The sequence below is a fragment of the Semicossyphus pulcher genome, unplaced genomic scaffold, assembly GCF_022749685.1.
Source record: "Semicossyphus pulcher isolate SPU_LCO1_2020_fin unplaced genomic scaffold, fSemPul1.0.p SCAF_7, whole genome shotgun sequence".
NCBI lineage: Eukaryota > Metazoa > Chordata > Actinopteri > Labriformes > Labridae > Semicossyphus > Semicossyphus pulcher.
In genome coordinates, this window is record NW_027211748.1 from 2,191,131 (window position 1) to 2,207,396 (window position 16,266).

At 39.9% G+C, this 16,266-nt stretch overlaps 1 protein-coding gene across 1 annotated transcript; it reads right to left on the minus strand.

The window, feature by feature from the left end:
- Positions 1-4,233: 4,233 nt before the first annotated feature.
- LOC138611153 (immunoglobulin lambda-1 light chain-like) lies at positions 4,234-9,250 on the minus strand. Its single transcript, XM_069684121.1, has 5 exons — positions 9,222-9,250; positions 8,661-9,043; positions 6,270-6,320; positions 4,702-5,010; positions 4,234-4,586 (listed from the first exon to the last, which is right to left on the minus strand). The coding sequence occupies exons 1-5, from the start codon at positions 9,248-9,250 to the stop codon at positions 4,381-4,383; spliced, it is 978 nt and encodes a 325-aa protein (XP_069540222.1). The 3' UTR covers positions 4,234-4,380.
- Between the last annotated feature and the right edge of the window lie 7,016 nt (positions 9,251-16,266).

Below are 16,266 nucleotides of genomic sequence, written 5' to 3' on the forward strand. Positions count from 1 at the left end.
TCAACAGTTGAACCACTTTTTAACAGTGAACAACTGCTTTAATGTCTTCCAGTCAGGCTTTCGACCACACCACAGCACTGAGACGGCTCTCGTCAAGGTGATTAATGACAACATCTTAAACACAGACAGTGGCAGAGTTTCAGTCTTAGTACTACTCGATCTTAGTGCTGCATTCGACACAGTTGACCATAAGATATTACTCGACCATCTGGGAAACTGGGTTGGACTTTCTGGCAAGGTACTAAACTGGTTTGGTTCTTATGTAAAGGACAGGGACTACTTTGTGTCCATACGTCACTTTACATCTGAGCAGACAAAGATTACATGTGGAGTTCCCCAAAGCTCCATTCTTGGGCCTCTTCTGTTTAACATCTACATGCTTCCACTGGCTCAGATTATGGAAAACAACTAAATTAGTTACCATAACTATGCAGACGACACACAGATCTACATCACAATGTCACCAGGGGAACATGGCCCCATACAAGCACTAGTTAAATGCACTGAACAAATCAATGAGTGGATGTGCCATAATTTTCTTCAGTTGAACAAAGACAAACTGAGGTAGTTATTTTTGAAGCTAAGGAGGAGCGATTAAAAGTCAGCGCTCAGCTTCAGTCATTAGTGTTGAAAACCACTGACCAAGCCAGAAATCTGGGTGTAGTCATGGACTCAGACCTGAACTTTCAAAGCCACATTAAAACAATTACAAAGTCGGCCTACTACCACCTCAAGAATATATCCAGGATTGAAGGACTTATGTCTCAGCAGGATCTAGAAAAACTGGTCCATGCATTTATCTTCAGTCAACTCGATTACTGTAACAGTGTCTTTACAGGTCTCCCTAAAAAATCAATCAGACAACCGCAGCTGATTCAGAACGCTGCTGCTCGAGTCCTCACTAAGACCAAGACAGTAGATCACATCACTCCAGTTCTGAGGTCTTTACACTGGCTCCCTGTCTGTCAGAGAATAGACTTCAAAATACTACTGCTGGTTTACAAAGCACTGAATGATCAAGGACCAAAATACATTTGTGATCTACTGACACAGTACGAACCACCCAGACCCCTCAGGTCGTCAGGGACAGGTCTGCTTTCTGTCCCCAGAGTCAGAACCAAACCAAACATATATCCGTATATCTGGAACAAACCCTCAGAAACATGCAGGTCTGCTGAAACACTTCTTTTAAATCAAGCCTGACTCACCTGTTCACAGCTGCTTTTTCTTAAACTATTTTAATACATTTATTTTAATAACTGTTCTAATTATTTATTTCTGCACTGTAGCTTTAACTTTTATCTTTTTATATTTTGGCTTCTGTTTTAGCTGTTTTTATTTTATCTTCACTTTGCTTTTTAATGTCTTGTTTTATGATGCGTTTCTTTGCTTTTGTTGTTCTGTGTGAAGCACTTTAAATTGTCTTGTTGCTGAAATGTGCTATATAAATAAACTTGCCTTGCCTTGACGTCTCTGTTGAGAGTAAACAAAGTGATCTGAGTCACAGCTGAAACAACAGCCTGACCTTTGCGTGCTTAGGTTTGACAGTTATTCCCATGAAAGGAGATTTGACAAAACGACAAGCAGAAATCATTAAATCAGCAAACAAGATGCAGTTTGTCTTTATATTTTAAATAACAGAGCTCAAAGCAGCTCCAAAATAATAGTGATGGAGGTGATACTTCATTGCGTTCAGCATTATATGTGAGGAGGTGACCTTCAGGTCGGTCGTCATTGTTGGTCTCTGCGCTGCATTCAGTTAAAACTCACGGTTCAGATCACATCAAGGTTTTGACTCATAAAGTAATTCACTAAATAACTTGTGTTGCAGCTTCACAATGCATCTTAAATCTCAAAGCATGTAATCACTGCACTTCAGAGTGCTGTATTTCATACCATGATAGTTAAACGTTGCAATGTGTTTTTTATGCATGTAGAGCCGTGTGGCCTGATCAACTATGACCATGGATCAGCTCTGTTCAGTTACATCTGTAGCTCAGTGGACAGATTCATACAGACAACAGGAGATAGAAAAACAAGTAGAGAGAGGGAGAGCAGATTCTCTTCTCAGTGGTTATTAGACTCATAAAAAACTGTTGGCAGCTTATCAACACTTCCTCTCTTGCAGCAGACGAGCTCTGTGGGTTTCAGCTCTGCAGCCTTCTCACCGTTAACTGAGGCTTTTCACATGAATAACACAATGACAGTTACAACATTTGAATGTGGTTCAAGAAGAAAACAAAGAATCATTCCAGGAAGTTTAGTCTGCGCTCAGTTCTCATTGTCTCAGCTTTGATCTGTGTTATTAATGTGTGAGAGAAACAGCAGAAACAAACAAATATTGATGTTTTGTCACAGCCAACAGCGTCTCATGCTGTGTGTGTGTGTGTTTTTAAATGTATATTTGGCTGTTTCCTTTATGCTGCATGTATACATACATATATATATATGTCTGCATGAGACGCATCGGGCTTACATCTAAATATATTATGAACCCATCACCATCATTAATTCAGAGCTGTGCCTGGTGATGTGCCTTTTCATGTAATATATCATTATTCATATGTTTATTGATTATTTATATTCCCTTTTCAGATTTTTAGAACATGAAACAATTGTAATATGTTGGTGTTTCTGGAGTCCTCAGTCATCGCCTGTTTAGCTCAGTGGTTAAATCGCGTGTCATCCCTTCTCTCTCTCAGCCGACACTCTCCACTGTCCTCTCTCTCTAAATAAAGGCAGAAAAGGCCGAAAAAAGTACATTTAAAGAAACAAAAAAGGTTTTGCCCTCAAAGTGTTTTTTAAATGACCATGACTCCTCGACTATAATTTGTACAAAAATATCAACAATATGTTGCACATTTGTTACCATTGGTTAGATCAACACAACATAAAAGCAGAAGCATAAAATACGGAGACAAACATCTCTCCTTGTTGTCTCACCCCCTGAAAAAAGAAACTGCTGTATTCTTTCTCACTGTCGGTCTCATAATCTGGTTATTGTTGATGACAAAGATCATCACATCTGTCACAGTGGTCTGTCCATCTTAATCAGAGTCACCTCTGTAACCCCACTAACACACTGATCTGCTGTGAATGAGGTTGTAGCTTCAGTTTGATCAGTGTAGCAGTCTGTACTACACACGCCCGTCATTATATGGCACATAATTGTGGCATTAAGCTTTTTAAAGCCTCACTTCTATTGTCCCCTGACTTACAAACATAAATCTGCTTTTGTTTTGTGCAATGATGTGAAAATGTCGTACGGCTTTTTCTACACAGCAAGTGAAGACAAGAAGTGAATCTCCTGAAAATTTAACTTGACCTAAAGGGTTCAAAAGGTACAGGGTAAGATCAGGGTTTCCTGTGATGGAAAAAAACCCACTTATTTCATCGTGTATAAAGATTAAACTATTTAGAATTGGGGTTTTTTTATTCTTTAAGGGCGACAGTTAAAAGGACGTTTCTCCAGCCTGACCCCAACTTGTAACATACAACATATATGGAGATATGTGGATTTATTTATTCATTTACTTTATTTTTAACATGTGTTTGTGTTTAATTCATAATTAAATATTATAACAATACATTTTGAATTTCTTTGCAAATCAGTTTATGATTCTGTATTGAAACATTAAAGACAGTCTATGCAAAGTCACAACGTATACCAAAGCATTTAATCTTAATAAACTGTAATAATATGAAAAACATGAAGCCTTCAGCTCCACTGATGAAGCCACTAATGGTTTCAGAGCAGTTGTAGCTTCAAAGCAGCTCTACTGTTTGTTTTTGTCTGTAAACAAGAGTGTCATCAGCGAACAGCTTTACATCCACACTGACACAATAGTTAAAGAGACTCAACAATGAATCTGGTGGCAATCCACACACTGACTCATTCTTAGTTTATCTTTGTCTTATCTTTGTTGAGCTTCTTGGTCCTTGTTTAGGTGTATGCTCATGTTCATATCTTCCTGTACATTTATTCTGAGTAGTGTGTGAAAGTAAATCGACAGCTTCTTAAAACTCTTTGATTTTTCAGTGCATCAAGTGTCTGTCAACACTCAGCATTTGATATTGAAAAGAAATACAAGAACAGGTAAAACACTGAATAATACAATATATACCAGAAAGTGAACGATTATACAAATGAAGTTTATTAAGCAGAGATAATGTACAGAATCAGATTAGCACTATACTACAAAATCTGGTTTTAGTAATGCAAACTTACAGTGTATCAGTAAACATGGAACAATCATTGCATATATATTCATGATTTACATTTTTAACTGATAATCAAAGTGATACATGAGATGGATTTATGAGATGATGGTGAGAAAAGGTGAGCAGAAAATAGTCAGCATGTGTGCAGTTGGTGGACGGTCACTTGTTTCTGAGGATGGTCAGCACAAAGAGTCCACAGCAGTACACCAGACTCTTCACTATCAGCAGCATGTACAGCAGCAGGAACAGCTTCACCTGGTACTGAGACGGGACAGAAGGGGCTGGTGGAAGTGATGGTGGAAGTGATGGTGGAAGTGAGGCTGGAAGTGAGGGTGAGGGTCCTGGTGTTGAAAGCGTAGAACCTTCTGAAACAGGAAAGGAGTTATACAAAATGTCAGCTCTCTGCTCCTCTCCTCTCTCTGACATCATCACCAAATGAAGCTGAATCAGTGCTGAACACAGTCACCAAGCCTTCATTACCTGTTTCTGTCTGCGCCTCCACCCTGCCGCCCTCATGCTGCACGTAGCAGCCGTATTCATACGAGCTGATCTCTTGCTGATGGATGGACAAGATGGAGGCAGTACATCCAGACTCTCTGAGCTTCAGCAGCCGTCCGTCAGCAGAGGGCAGCTCCTGCAGACGTCCATTCTCCTTTTGTCTTTTCCAGGAGAACTGGACCAGAGGAGGAAACATGGCTGAGGCCACACACAGCAGGGAGTTCTTCCCATCCAGGTGGGCTCTGGGTGCTGCCGGGTACACGCTCACCACGGGCTTCACCACCTGCTCATCTGAAGTTTGATCGCGCAACAAGCAGCACACACACATTCACAATCACAATCAGGTTTATTGCCAAGTAAACGTTTACACATACAAGGAAAACAATGAACATAGAAACAGAATAAAAAGTACAAAGCTAGTAAACAGCAGTATTGTTACTGTCAAGGATCTTAAAGAAAAGATCAAATAAACAATACAAATATGAAAAACAATATTATATAAAATATGTGTATTCACACAGTCACCAGCAGCTTCCAGCACTGCATTCAGTCTGATCCTGAAAACTACATGGACTGTGGTCTCTAAATCACGCATCAACACAGCTCCAATTTTAGATCATGAACTGTATTAATCTATTAGCAAACACATTTATTATTTAATGTCACATATGGTATATCTGAAACACAAGAATGATAATAGTAATTAGTCATTATTACAATATATCAACATGTTGTACACGTACTTTGCTCTAAGCATCAATATTCTTTAAGATTTTCAAATTAAAACATTTATATAAAACATTACGAAAATATGATTATTAAAAATGAAAGAACATTTTATTACAAATAAAATGTTTAAGGTATCAAATAATGACAAAATACAATTTAATATATTCATGAAATGTATTTTCTGAGAATATAAACATTTATTTCTGTAATAGTGATATTGTGCTCATTATTATTAGTTAAATATTGACCTTGACAGAAAACATTATGATCATTTCACTAACATTAAATATTTACAGGTTAATACTAATGAAACAAATCAATACAACAATCACTTCATAATGATTTTTATTAACAGTATTTTAATGATATTAATGAATGTGAATAAAGTTTAATGTGATTTTGACATAAAGTTTTAAATGATTCCCGAGCAGAGTTTTAAATATAAAATCTCAGAATGATTGAATAATTTTTTACAACATATTTCAAGATATGAGCTGATTTTTTTTGTTACCAAAGAACAGCAGTTGCTGAATAACAGAGAACATTAAATAGTGATATCTGTAACATTGCTTATATCAGACTCAGACTATGAACCAGTTTTATCGGCTGCAGAATAAAGAACATCCTGAGCTGTGCAGTCACATTTGAACATCTTTTCACAGGTTAGGAACATTTTTAGTCACAAATAGCTGCATGGCTGCAGAAAATATCCACCAATTATACACATTTAACATGGAATGTCTCAAGCAACAAAAACGAATGAAAAACACATTTCAGACTTGTTCAATAAACAACTGAAGACAATAAATGTTTATTCTTACCTGTAACAAACAGCCTCGTTCCAGAGCCAAAGATGAGGTACCAGCTGCTGCCTCCCCACACAGTGAAAACAACTGATACAAAAACCTGTGTGCTGCTGAACAAATTGTGAACCAGGATCAGATTACAGCTCATGTCTTCCTCTGATGTTTATGTCGACATAAATGTCTCTTCTTTGATGTTTTCCTAGCAGTGTTCCTCTATTGATGCTAATGTCTGTTGGTCCACTTCTTTAGTCCACATGGATTGGACTGGAGCCAAAGGATGGATGAATGGATTCATATGAAACGTTGTACAGACGTTCTTGGTCTCCTGAGGATGAAATGAATCACCTTGTTGATTCTGACGTTTCATGTAGCGCCACCTTCAGTTGGAGCATGAGGATGAACTGAGCATTCATTTTCCATGTTGTTATTTTGTTATTTTGTCTTTTCTTTTATTGCACGTCTTGTTCATGGATCTAATGATGCTGAATATTGTATGATGTATAAGGTTCATAAAGCTCCTTGTAATAAATATATAATTTGTTAAATAAAACTGACGACTAGAAAGTTCACTTTACCTGTCAGTCAGGCTCAGCTGTATTTTGTGTTTAGTGTTAAAAGCAACTGTTGGTGTAAGGTGGCAGTCTGAATGAACAACAAGTGATGCTGTTACAGATCTATTCCACAGAGCATTCAGACAGTCTCGACTGGAGCTCTGACATTTCTTCTGTGTAAGAATCTGTTTTTAAGTTCACTTTGCACTCGTCCATGCTATGTTTAGATTATCTTTAAATGGCACAACTAAAACCATCCATCCAGTTAATGTGTTTTGTTATTTAAGATATGAAGCTAATCTTTGATGCACTGAAATGTACTTTTCTATAAACAGTTGACTTTGCACCACCCTGTGACTTATGGATCCAGGAGTCTCTGTTGTGTTCAGCAGCAGCAACAAAGGTTTGAATTTGTATTGGCTGTAAAGCACGACCCTTTAAATTCTTTTCCAATTGACATTCCATTGACATTCTGACGGTATAACCTTGCAAATGTGGACTGACATGACCGCGTGGCCGCTGCACAATTTCATGGCAAGAGAAGCCCTCCCGCCACAAGGCCCATATAGAAGCAACGCAACAGGTTAGTGTGCATGAACCCCTGGTGGGACTGGCACGCTCGAAAGCACATGCGCCCGCTGGATTGTGTCCACATCCCAGTGGGACAGCCAAGGCTTTGATAAAGGCCTGCCCACACAGTTAGACTGGAAGTAGATAAGAGCTGGTCAGTCTCTCTGAGGGCCTGTGTGCGCCTGACGGGGCATCACATGGGGTAGAGCTGCTCGACTTCCTGCTCTTCTTCAAGAGAGGAGAGTGGAACTCTGATGGAACTTCGGGCAAGAACCTGCAGCTGTCACAGTGAAAAGACAGTGCCTGGATCTCACATATCCTTCTGGCGGAGGTTATGACCAACAGGAAGGCTGTTTTAAGATAGAGCCATTTCCATTCAGCAACCCCAAGGACCAAGTCTAAGTCCCATACAGGGACTGACAGTCTAGGCATTTAAACACCTCTGAACAACCGTGAGATCAGGGAACAGCTTTTTATTTCAATTTATTTTAGTGACGTGTTGGCTGGCGCTCCGCGAGCAGCACATTGTTTAATCACTTTTCTCCTCTCTAACTCTTCTGCGAAGAGACGGAGGCTGCACCGAGACAGGCTCCCACTTACAACAGGTAAGTGGACTAACTGCTGTAGCCCCACACACTTGTTCTAAAATCTTTGCTTTGTTTGGTTGATTTGTATCGTAGATTGTCACGCAGCACCCTGACTGAGGTGGAGATCAGACGATCACTAAATCAAAGCCAGCTCAGGTGCTTTATAGATTAACCGTGAAGCTGTACGTATGGAATGTGTAACAGAGTGGAGGGATGTGTCAATAAGGTAGAGAACATCTATACACTGAGAGAGTGATGAAGATAATCTACACACTGAGAGGTTGATGAAGATCAATACACTGAGAGCTCTGTCTCTGTAAAGCCTTAATGCCCCCTTTCATTAGAACACACACAGAGTGTCAAGCAGAAGCCTTGGTGATACTTGTAACTCTGACAGGAGTTTTATATTTCTATGTATTCATGTCTGTGTTGTCATTGCATTCTGTTTGTCCGTGTGACAGCCACTTGGGAACTGCTACTAAGAACACCTTTCCCCCTTTTTGTTCTGTTTTGTCGTCACAGTGGGAACAACAATAAACCTGCTGGAATATCTGAGAATATAAATAAAGACATGATAATAAATATAATTCTGACACAGGTTAAAAAGTGAACTCAGTTTGTTCTGTTTGTAATGGAGGTGAACTATGTGAACCTGGGCTGTGGTTTCTGCTGTCTTCCTGTCACAAACATTATCTGACATCTGTTCATCTGCTGGTTTTTGTTCAGGCTGCTCGCATCATTTCTCATTGTGGGAACATAACAGGAGCAGTAGTAGGAGGCTGAATGAGAGAGTTTAACCTTCTGGATCTGCAACTCCCAGCCGTTCTGTTTATTCACAGCTGAGAAATCATCTCTCTGAGGATGATTGTAGCTTTTATCTATTGCACCACCCCTCCTGCTAATATCTAGAATAACTCTGAATGTTTCTGTGTCCTTCTTCTCGTACCAGAACACATAGTCATAATCACACTGGTCAGTGCCTCCACAGCTGAAGGAGACTTCTTCTCCAACTTTCCTGGTGAATGATAAACTGTCCTGTTTGAGCTCTGCTGCCATGGCAACCAGCACTGTAGAGAAACAGATGAAGGTCAGTGTGCCGGTTGTTCAACCCTATCACTTAATAATGACACTTATATTCAACAGTACATAGTTAAATAGTTAAATACTTTAATGTCACTTCAAGGAGACAGGGTTGGTTTGTTGAAGGGTGAGTTTGTTGGCTCCTGATTGGCTGGAAACACTCCCCTGAACACACACAGCACAGAGCTGCAGCTGGGAGGAGAAGCATTTTGTGCAGCAGTGTTTCCTCTGGTGAACCTGAGAAGAACCAGGACGAGCTGTGAGATCAGACGAGGGCCTCGTGGTTTCTAACAGGTCCTCAGACCTCCCATCAGCCCCTGCAGCAGGCAGATCAGGCCTTGTTGATGATTGAGAGCTTGTTTAAAGCTGCTGTGTGGTTTCAGAAGAGTCTGAGGTTTAAAGGGGAGAGGGGGCGGAGCAGAGGAGTTGACGGAGTTAGAACGACTACAGGTGCATAAGAAAGACGAACAATTACAAACACTGATTTTAAGAGTGAAAATATTTAATTCAAGGCAGAAACATTTATTTTGTATCTTTGATGTAGAAAGTTTAAAGTTTGTGTTCAATCTTTAAACGTCTGTTTCTGAAGAGAAGACAAAGTCAGTCAGCAGACGTGATTCATTTATTATTAAAGTTTTAATCTTTGCTTTGAAATGATTCTTTTCACAGACTTCTCTGTTTCTCTGAAGTGATTCATTGACAAGTTTCTTTGTCTCCATTTGAATCTGACAGCAGTCAAAAAATCGGACTCACAATGAAGCAGAAATCAAATGTTAGCACAAACACAATCAGGCTGCTGGTGAACACAGTAACAAAGACACCGACCTGTGATAAATACTAAAGTCCAAATCCACAAAACTCACAGTCTCACATCTTATTTTGTATTCTGTTGTTCATCTCTTCATTAGAGCTTCTTGATGTTTCACTGAGGGAAATATTCAAACCAACACTCAGTCACACGGCACATTTCTGCATGTCAGCTGCATCATTTTAGACACATTGGCCCCAAAATCCTGCACCACAGATTTAGCAGTAAACCTTGATGAATTGATTGATTGATTGAAGTTTGCCAATGAATTATATTGTTTAATTCATGCAAGATAGGCCTTCTGTCATGTGGACACTTTGTTTTTGTGAACGTATGAATAGAGCGTAGATTGAAATGTTGCTGCCTCAAGGAATTGTGGGACGTTATGTCCTTTCCTCTCATAAAGGAGGGTCCAGTGTTTCCTCTGCTTCAGGAGAAAGGAGAGGAAGCATTGAAGCGCCTGTCCCCAGTATTTGTAGAGTTCAAACAGCTCTTATCATGGCGGCCTCTTCAACACTTCCAGCTCGTTTCACTCAGTTAGAAACTCTGAGCAGAGAGGACTTTTCAAACGCAGCCCAGGTGTCTTTCATAGTCGAGTCATCAAGTCTTTCTTCATTTCTCTTTGTTTTTCTGTCTTTAGTCTTCAGTTCAGTCCTCAGTCTGCTCCCTGACAGATCTGATCTTTGTTTCTGTCTCATGTTTGTGTGAAGATCTTTATTACACACATTAAACTGCAATGAAAACACTCATAAAACACTAATTATCCCACTATTGCTTCCATATGTTTTCAATGTCATTTACACAAAGGACAAAACATGAACAACAAAAATACTCTAAATGTTCTTTAACACTATTTGTCAGCTACATTTTAATTTCAATAAGAGGATTGAAACACAATTTAATTATTTTCACTATCAAATATGCTTCATATTAATATTATATAAATATTTAGTGCTGCCTTATTAATTATTAATGCTGCTGCTGGGTTCATTGTGAAATGTCAAGTTCAGTTTGAAATGTTTCAACACAAAAAACAAAAGTAAAAGAGTTCTTGTTTAGTTTCATTATTATCTGAACGTGTTGTTTAACTCTAATTTCATATACTAATTTATATGAGAATATTTAATTAAACAGTTGAACAGTTGACACTTAAAGCAATTCTTACCTTTCTGGCATTTTTACACTTCTCTTTTGTAATCATAAAATGCTCCTAATAAGCGTATAGCACAATAAAATGTAAAATAAATCCACTAGGTGTTGAAAGTCATCAATATTTAATTCTCATATATTTCTGATAAAAGTCTGACCAATCATTTTATTCGGTCCGAGTAAATTGATTTGCCAAGCTTCCTGTCTATCATCCGTCGCTGCGTAACCTCCCAGTTGCACCGCTGTCACGGCTCGCAAGTCGCGCGCCTCTCTGGCAGAGCAGTAGAGCGGTGAGAGAGAGCAAGGAACGGAGACCTGACAATGACTGACCAAGGCGAGCTGACACTTCCATCATCAGCTGCCCCCACAGAGAAAATTATCAGGACAAAGAAGACTATTTCCCAAAAAGCTGCCATAAAGAAAGAGCTTGATGCGGCAAGAGGCAAGACTGGAGTCAACATCGGCTCTGCTTTCCAGCAATGGAGGAGGCTAATGCAGCTACATCTGGAGCTAAAAAGAGATGAGATGGTCGCGGAGTTTCTGCTGGACAGGTACTTTTAGTTTGCCTAATCCTAGAACACAACATTACATGTACATCAGTACATACATAACATCAGTTACCAGTTACTATCGCTCTGTAATATTATGTTATTTGTACAGGGAAACTTAGCCTAGCGTTATCGCCGGTAGTGTAAACAAACTGACTCCACAGCTTGGTTTGTTTAACGTTACACTACCGGTGATGTTAGCTTCAGCGTTAGCCTCAGTGTTTATTGTGAAGGTGTCATTAACCCAGTTCTAGTATTATAAATAAAATTGCGTTTGACTTTGTTGGTTGTACAGTAACCAGAGCTAGTTCAGCACATTGCTAGAAGACTTCTCCGGCTAATAGATAATGCTGGCTAGCTGACATCTGTGTAAATAAGACCGATCTGTCTATGTTTGTGACTTTTTCCATCCTTGGGAAGAAGTACTATTTACCAGTAGGGAATTTTAAATTTTAATAAGTTGATACATACACTTGCTCCACTTACTGTACATTGTGATAACATCACTCTGTGCCAAAGCAGCCTAAGATCTAAAAATCTAGCCTGTTTGAGTTTATGCAATTTATATCCTGTGTCACGTTTCTATTTTTTTTTTTACTCTTTGTCAAGGTACACCACTCTCACAGTAATGGAGGACATCCAGCACCAGCCAAGACTTGGTACCCCTGGAACTCATGAAGAGCTGAATGTTACATCTAAAAGATTTGTTTGCATTACTAAACAGTAATCTTGCAAGTGACTTATGTTATTTATTTGCTTTTTTTATTGGGACCAAATAACTAATTTGTTATAGAAGACAGCTGTAAAAAAAAAAAGATAAACTGTGTACAATAATAAATGTTTTTCTAAAAAATTAATTTTAGTAATTCACTGCAGTTCATTCAGATGAAGTGGGAATATGAAAAAAGGGGCATAATGGAAGTAAAGCATAATAAACATTACTTTATGTGAGTAAAAAGACAAAGGCAATTATATAATGCAAGGTTTTATTGAACAACGTGAATAAGAAAAAATACAAAACTATATGAAAAAATATAAAAATATATGTATACAATTGTTTTCAAACACAAAATGGCTTAAAATTTACACACACACACACACACACAATAAGAACATTTCAAAAGCAGCAACAGACATGTAAACATTTACATGTTTACACAACATAGACACTTTTTTGTGCAATAAAAAAAACTAATTCATGTCAATAGATGTTGTTGTCAAGCGCAATAATGTCAACACAAATATGGAACAACAACAACAACAGCAGTACTGGTAACAACAATAAGAAGATGAATCATTGCAATGATGACTATAATAATGTACTGCTTTACCCGCTCGGCTGCTACCCTGTCCTGTTGAAACTGCTGAACTCGGATGAGATCGTCAGGACTGAGTACAGCAGGTCCACGTGCCCTCCGACCTCTGGCTCTTGTTGTGGATCTTGGGGCAGCTTGTCTGCTGGTTCCGGGTCTCTCCTCAGCAGATTCCCCACTCTGCATCACCCCACGGCCCCTGCTGCTCCTACCCTGGTAGCCTCTGGAAGGACCTGCCTTTCTCGGGGCTCTTATACCTCCTGTGCTGGTTCCTGCTGTAGGCTGCTGCTATCGGCCCCTGCCTCTGAAGATCCGGAACGTATTTGGGATCTTCAACTACACTCTCCTCCAAGAAGCACCACAATTTAAAAAAAGAAAAAGAAAGAGCCTTTTACTTTGTGACTATATAACATAAAGTTAAAAGAAAAAAATGTTGAAGCTAAACGTCTGAATGAGGGCTAAAGTTAGCTAACTGCCATAACTGTCACACCGCGGTGAGGGGTGTCTCGTCTTGGGATTTTTTGTCTTGTGAATTTCATGTTTTATTTTGAAAAGTAACTCTCCTCTCGTTTCAGGTCACTTGCCCTTCCTCTTGTGTCACCGGTCTGACGTCTCCCCTGATCCCTGATTGTTTCCACCTGTTTCCCATTACCCTCATGTGCCTTATAGTCCGCGTCTCCCTTTGTCCTGTGCCAGAGTATCTCATTTGTTCGTGTGCCTCCAGCCCCATGATCACAGTACTTGTCTCGTTCTTGTCCTCAGCGTCTAAGTTAGTATTCGATTTCCCTTGTCTCCTCTTAAATAGAGTGATTTTGTGTTGTAATCTTTTCAGAGCAGTGTTTAAGCTAGCCTTGTTTTGTAACCTTTTTTTTCCCTCTGTAGGAGTGGTTTTGTTTTCATAGTTTTTTCAGAAAGAGTGTAGCCTAAATTTATAGCCTTTATACCCTCCCTCCGTTGGAGTGCTTTTTGTTATTAAATTTTCATAGTTAATATTCCTCGTCAGAGTAGATCAGTTTTCAGCCTTTTTGTTTCCTCCCTTTGGAGTGATTTTCTGTTGCGTTTTGAATTTTACTTTTTCCTGTTCCTTATTTCTCAGATAGTCTAGAGTTGATAGCCTTTTTTCTTGTCACTCTGGTTTAAGAGTTGTATAGTGGATTTTCAGAATAAAAGCCTGCTTGATCTGCGCAAACCTCTGCATCTGAGTCCTCTTTTTAGTCCAGGCCTGACAAAAACAGGTTCTCAACAAAGTTAACCTTTAAACAAAACTGCTTCAACTGCTCCTATTTTAATGACAAACGTTACCGGGACAATTCAGGCAAGGTAAGACGTTATGACAGCAAGAAAATATTAATTCTGCCGAAAAACGACGCATTTGACTGTAAACAAACAGGCGATGAAATGCTATAATTACGATAGTAACGTTAATGGTAGTTCGTCAGACTACAAAAGGTAACTAAACGTTACGAGGGAGGGAATTTTATTTTATACCACATGCAGAATTGAATATTATTTAATTACTGTTGGTTAGTTTTCCCTTACCTGTGCCCCTCTGACTCCATTGACCCGTTTCACTCGCGTTGCTTCTCTCACCGCACGCGTCAGGGAGGGAGGGAGGGAGGGGAGCGTCAGAGGTCAGGCAGGGGGAAGAGGGTGGGACTTTGAAGGGAGGCGGAGTTGTTCTTGTTCAAATTTTAACTAAGTGCTGAGGGACATGCCAGAAAGGTAAGAATTGCTTTAAATAAAGTTAAACACACAAGTGACCTGTTGTAGTTTTCATTCATATATACTGATTGAGTTTCTCCTCTATAGAAGTTGATATCAAAGACAAACCGGTATCTACATTTTCAGCTGTTTTCAGGACACAACCAAATGTCCTGACTGAGCGAAAACTAAATGAACTCTGATTTATTTTATAATAATATCAAAGAAGATTTTATACAACATGTATTGAATTGTCTTCATGTAGTTCCCTGCAGTTATCAGCTGGTATTACAGTGTATATAACAGTACGGCTGTCTGTTCGGTGCAGATTAAAACCTTCACACTGCCTGCCCCTAGTGTCTGCACACACACTGTTCCAAACTCTACTGCTACTTTCAATAGGACTACAACTGCTTCTACTACCATTATTAATGCTATATTACTGTTTCTAGACTCTGCCTTTCACATTTGCTTATATAGGATGTGTGTAATTATTGGCTTTATATATTCTTTTAATTTCACTTCCTGTTTTGTCTTTTGTTTCTGATTCCTGAAGGAAGTCAAGTGACGTAAAAAAAAAACACAAATCACATATTAGATGTGAAGGAGTGAGACTATTCATCCGTCTGAACCACAAAAAGTCCTATGAGACATTGATAAGGAGCAAATGGAGTTAAAATTGCTGCTGTATGCTCACATGTTCTACTTTTAGTGCAACAGTTACAATAATGAAGTCAGGATGAAACTAAGGTGTTAATTTCTGATCTGCTTTCAGGTGAAACTGCTACAAGTGTTGTCCCCACAGTGAGCGGCACTTTGCCATTTCCATAATACTATATTTTCTTTAGTTTGTTGTCTCTTCTACAAACAGCTGATCCGACACCGTAAGCTGCAGGCGTAGGAACACATGTGCTGCGGTCCACACAAAGACTTTTCTTACTGAAAAGTAAAACGAGGTGAATTATTCAAGTATAGCGTACAATCGATACCACTATTGATATTTAGGTGAGACGTCCTTATGGAGCCGCCGTCTTGTGGGCCCACCACCTGCAAGGATAGGCATAGGGGTCAGGTGCAATGCAAACCGGGCAGCATAGACTGGTTGTTGGCACGAGGAATGTCACCTCTCTGGTGGAGAAGGAGCCGGAACTGGTGCGGGAGGTGGAGCGTTACCAACTAGAGATAGTTGGGGCTCACCTCCATGCACAGCTCTGGCTCTGGAACCAATATCCTGGAGAGGGGCTGTACTCTTGCCTTTTCCGGAGTTGCCCAGGGTGAGAGGCGTCGGGCGGGTGTGGGGATACTCACAAGCCCCCGGCTGAGCGCTGCTGTGTTGGATTTTTCCCCGGTGAACGAGAGGGTCGCCTCTCTGCGACTGCAAGTTGCGGAGAGGAAGGCTCTGACTGTTGTTTGTGCCTAGGCACCGAACAGCAGTTCGGAGTACGCGGCCTTCTTGGAGTCACTGGGTGGGGTCCTGGAAGGGATCCCATCTGGGGACTCCATAGTTCTACTGGGGGACTTTCCCGCTCATGTGGGCAATGATGGAGAAACCTGGAGGGGGGTGATTGGGAGGAACGGCCTGCCCAATCTGAACTCGAGTGGTGTCTTGTTATTGGACTTCTGTGCTTGTCATGGATTGGCCATAACAAACACCATGTTCGAACATAGGGTTGCTCATAAGTGTACCTGGTACCAGAGCACCCTA

Excerpts from the sequence above, each read along its gene's own strand:
- LOC138611153 (XM_069684121.1), bottom strand. The coding sequence starts at position 9,250 with ATGCTTCTCCTCCCAGCTGCAGCTCTGTG. Across the intron at positions 9,044-9,221 it reads CTCCCAGCTGCAGCTCTGTG|CTGTTTCTCTACAGTGCTGG; the intron begins CTGTGTGTGTTC and ends ACTGACCTTCAT. Across the intron at positions 4,587-4,701 it reads GGAGGCGCAGACAGAAACAG|AAGGTTCTACGCTTTCAACA; the intron begins GTAATGAAGGCT and ends TTCCTGTTTCAG.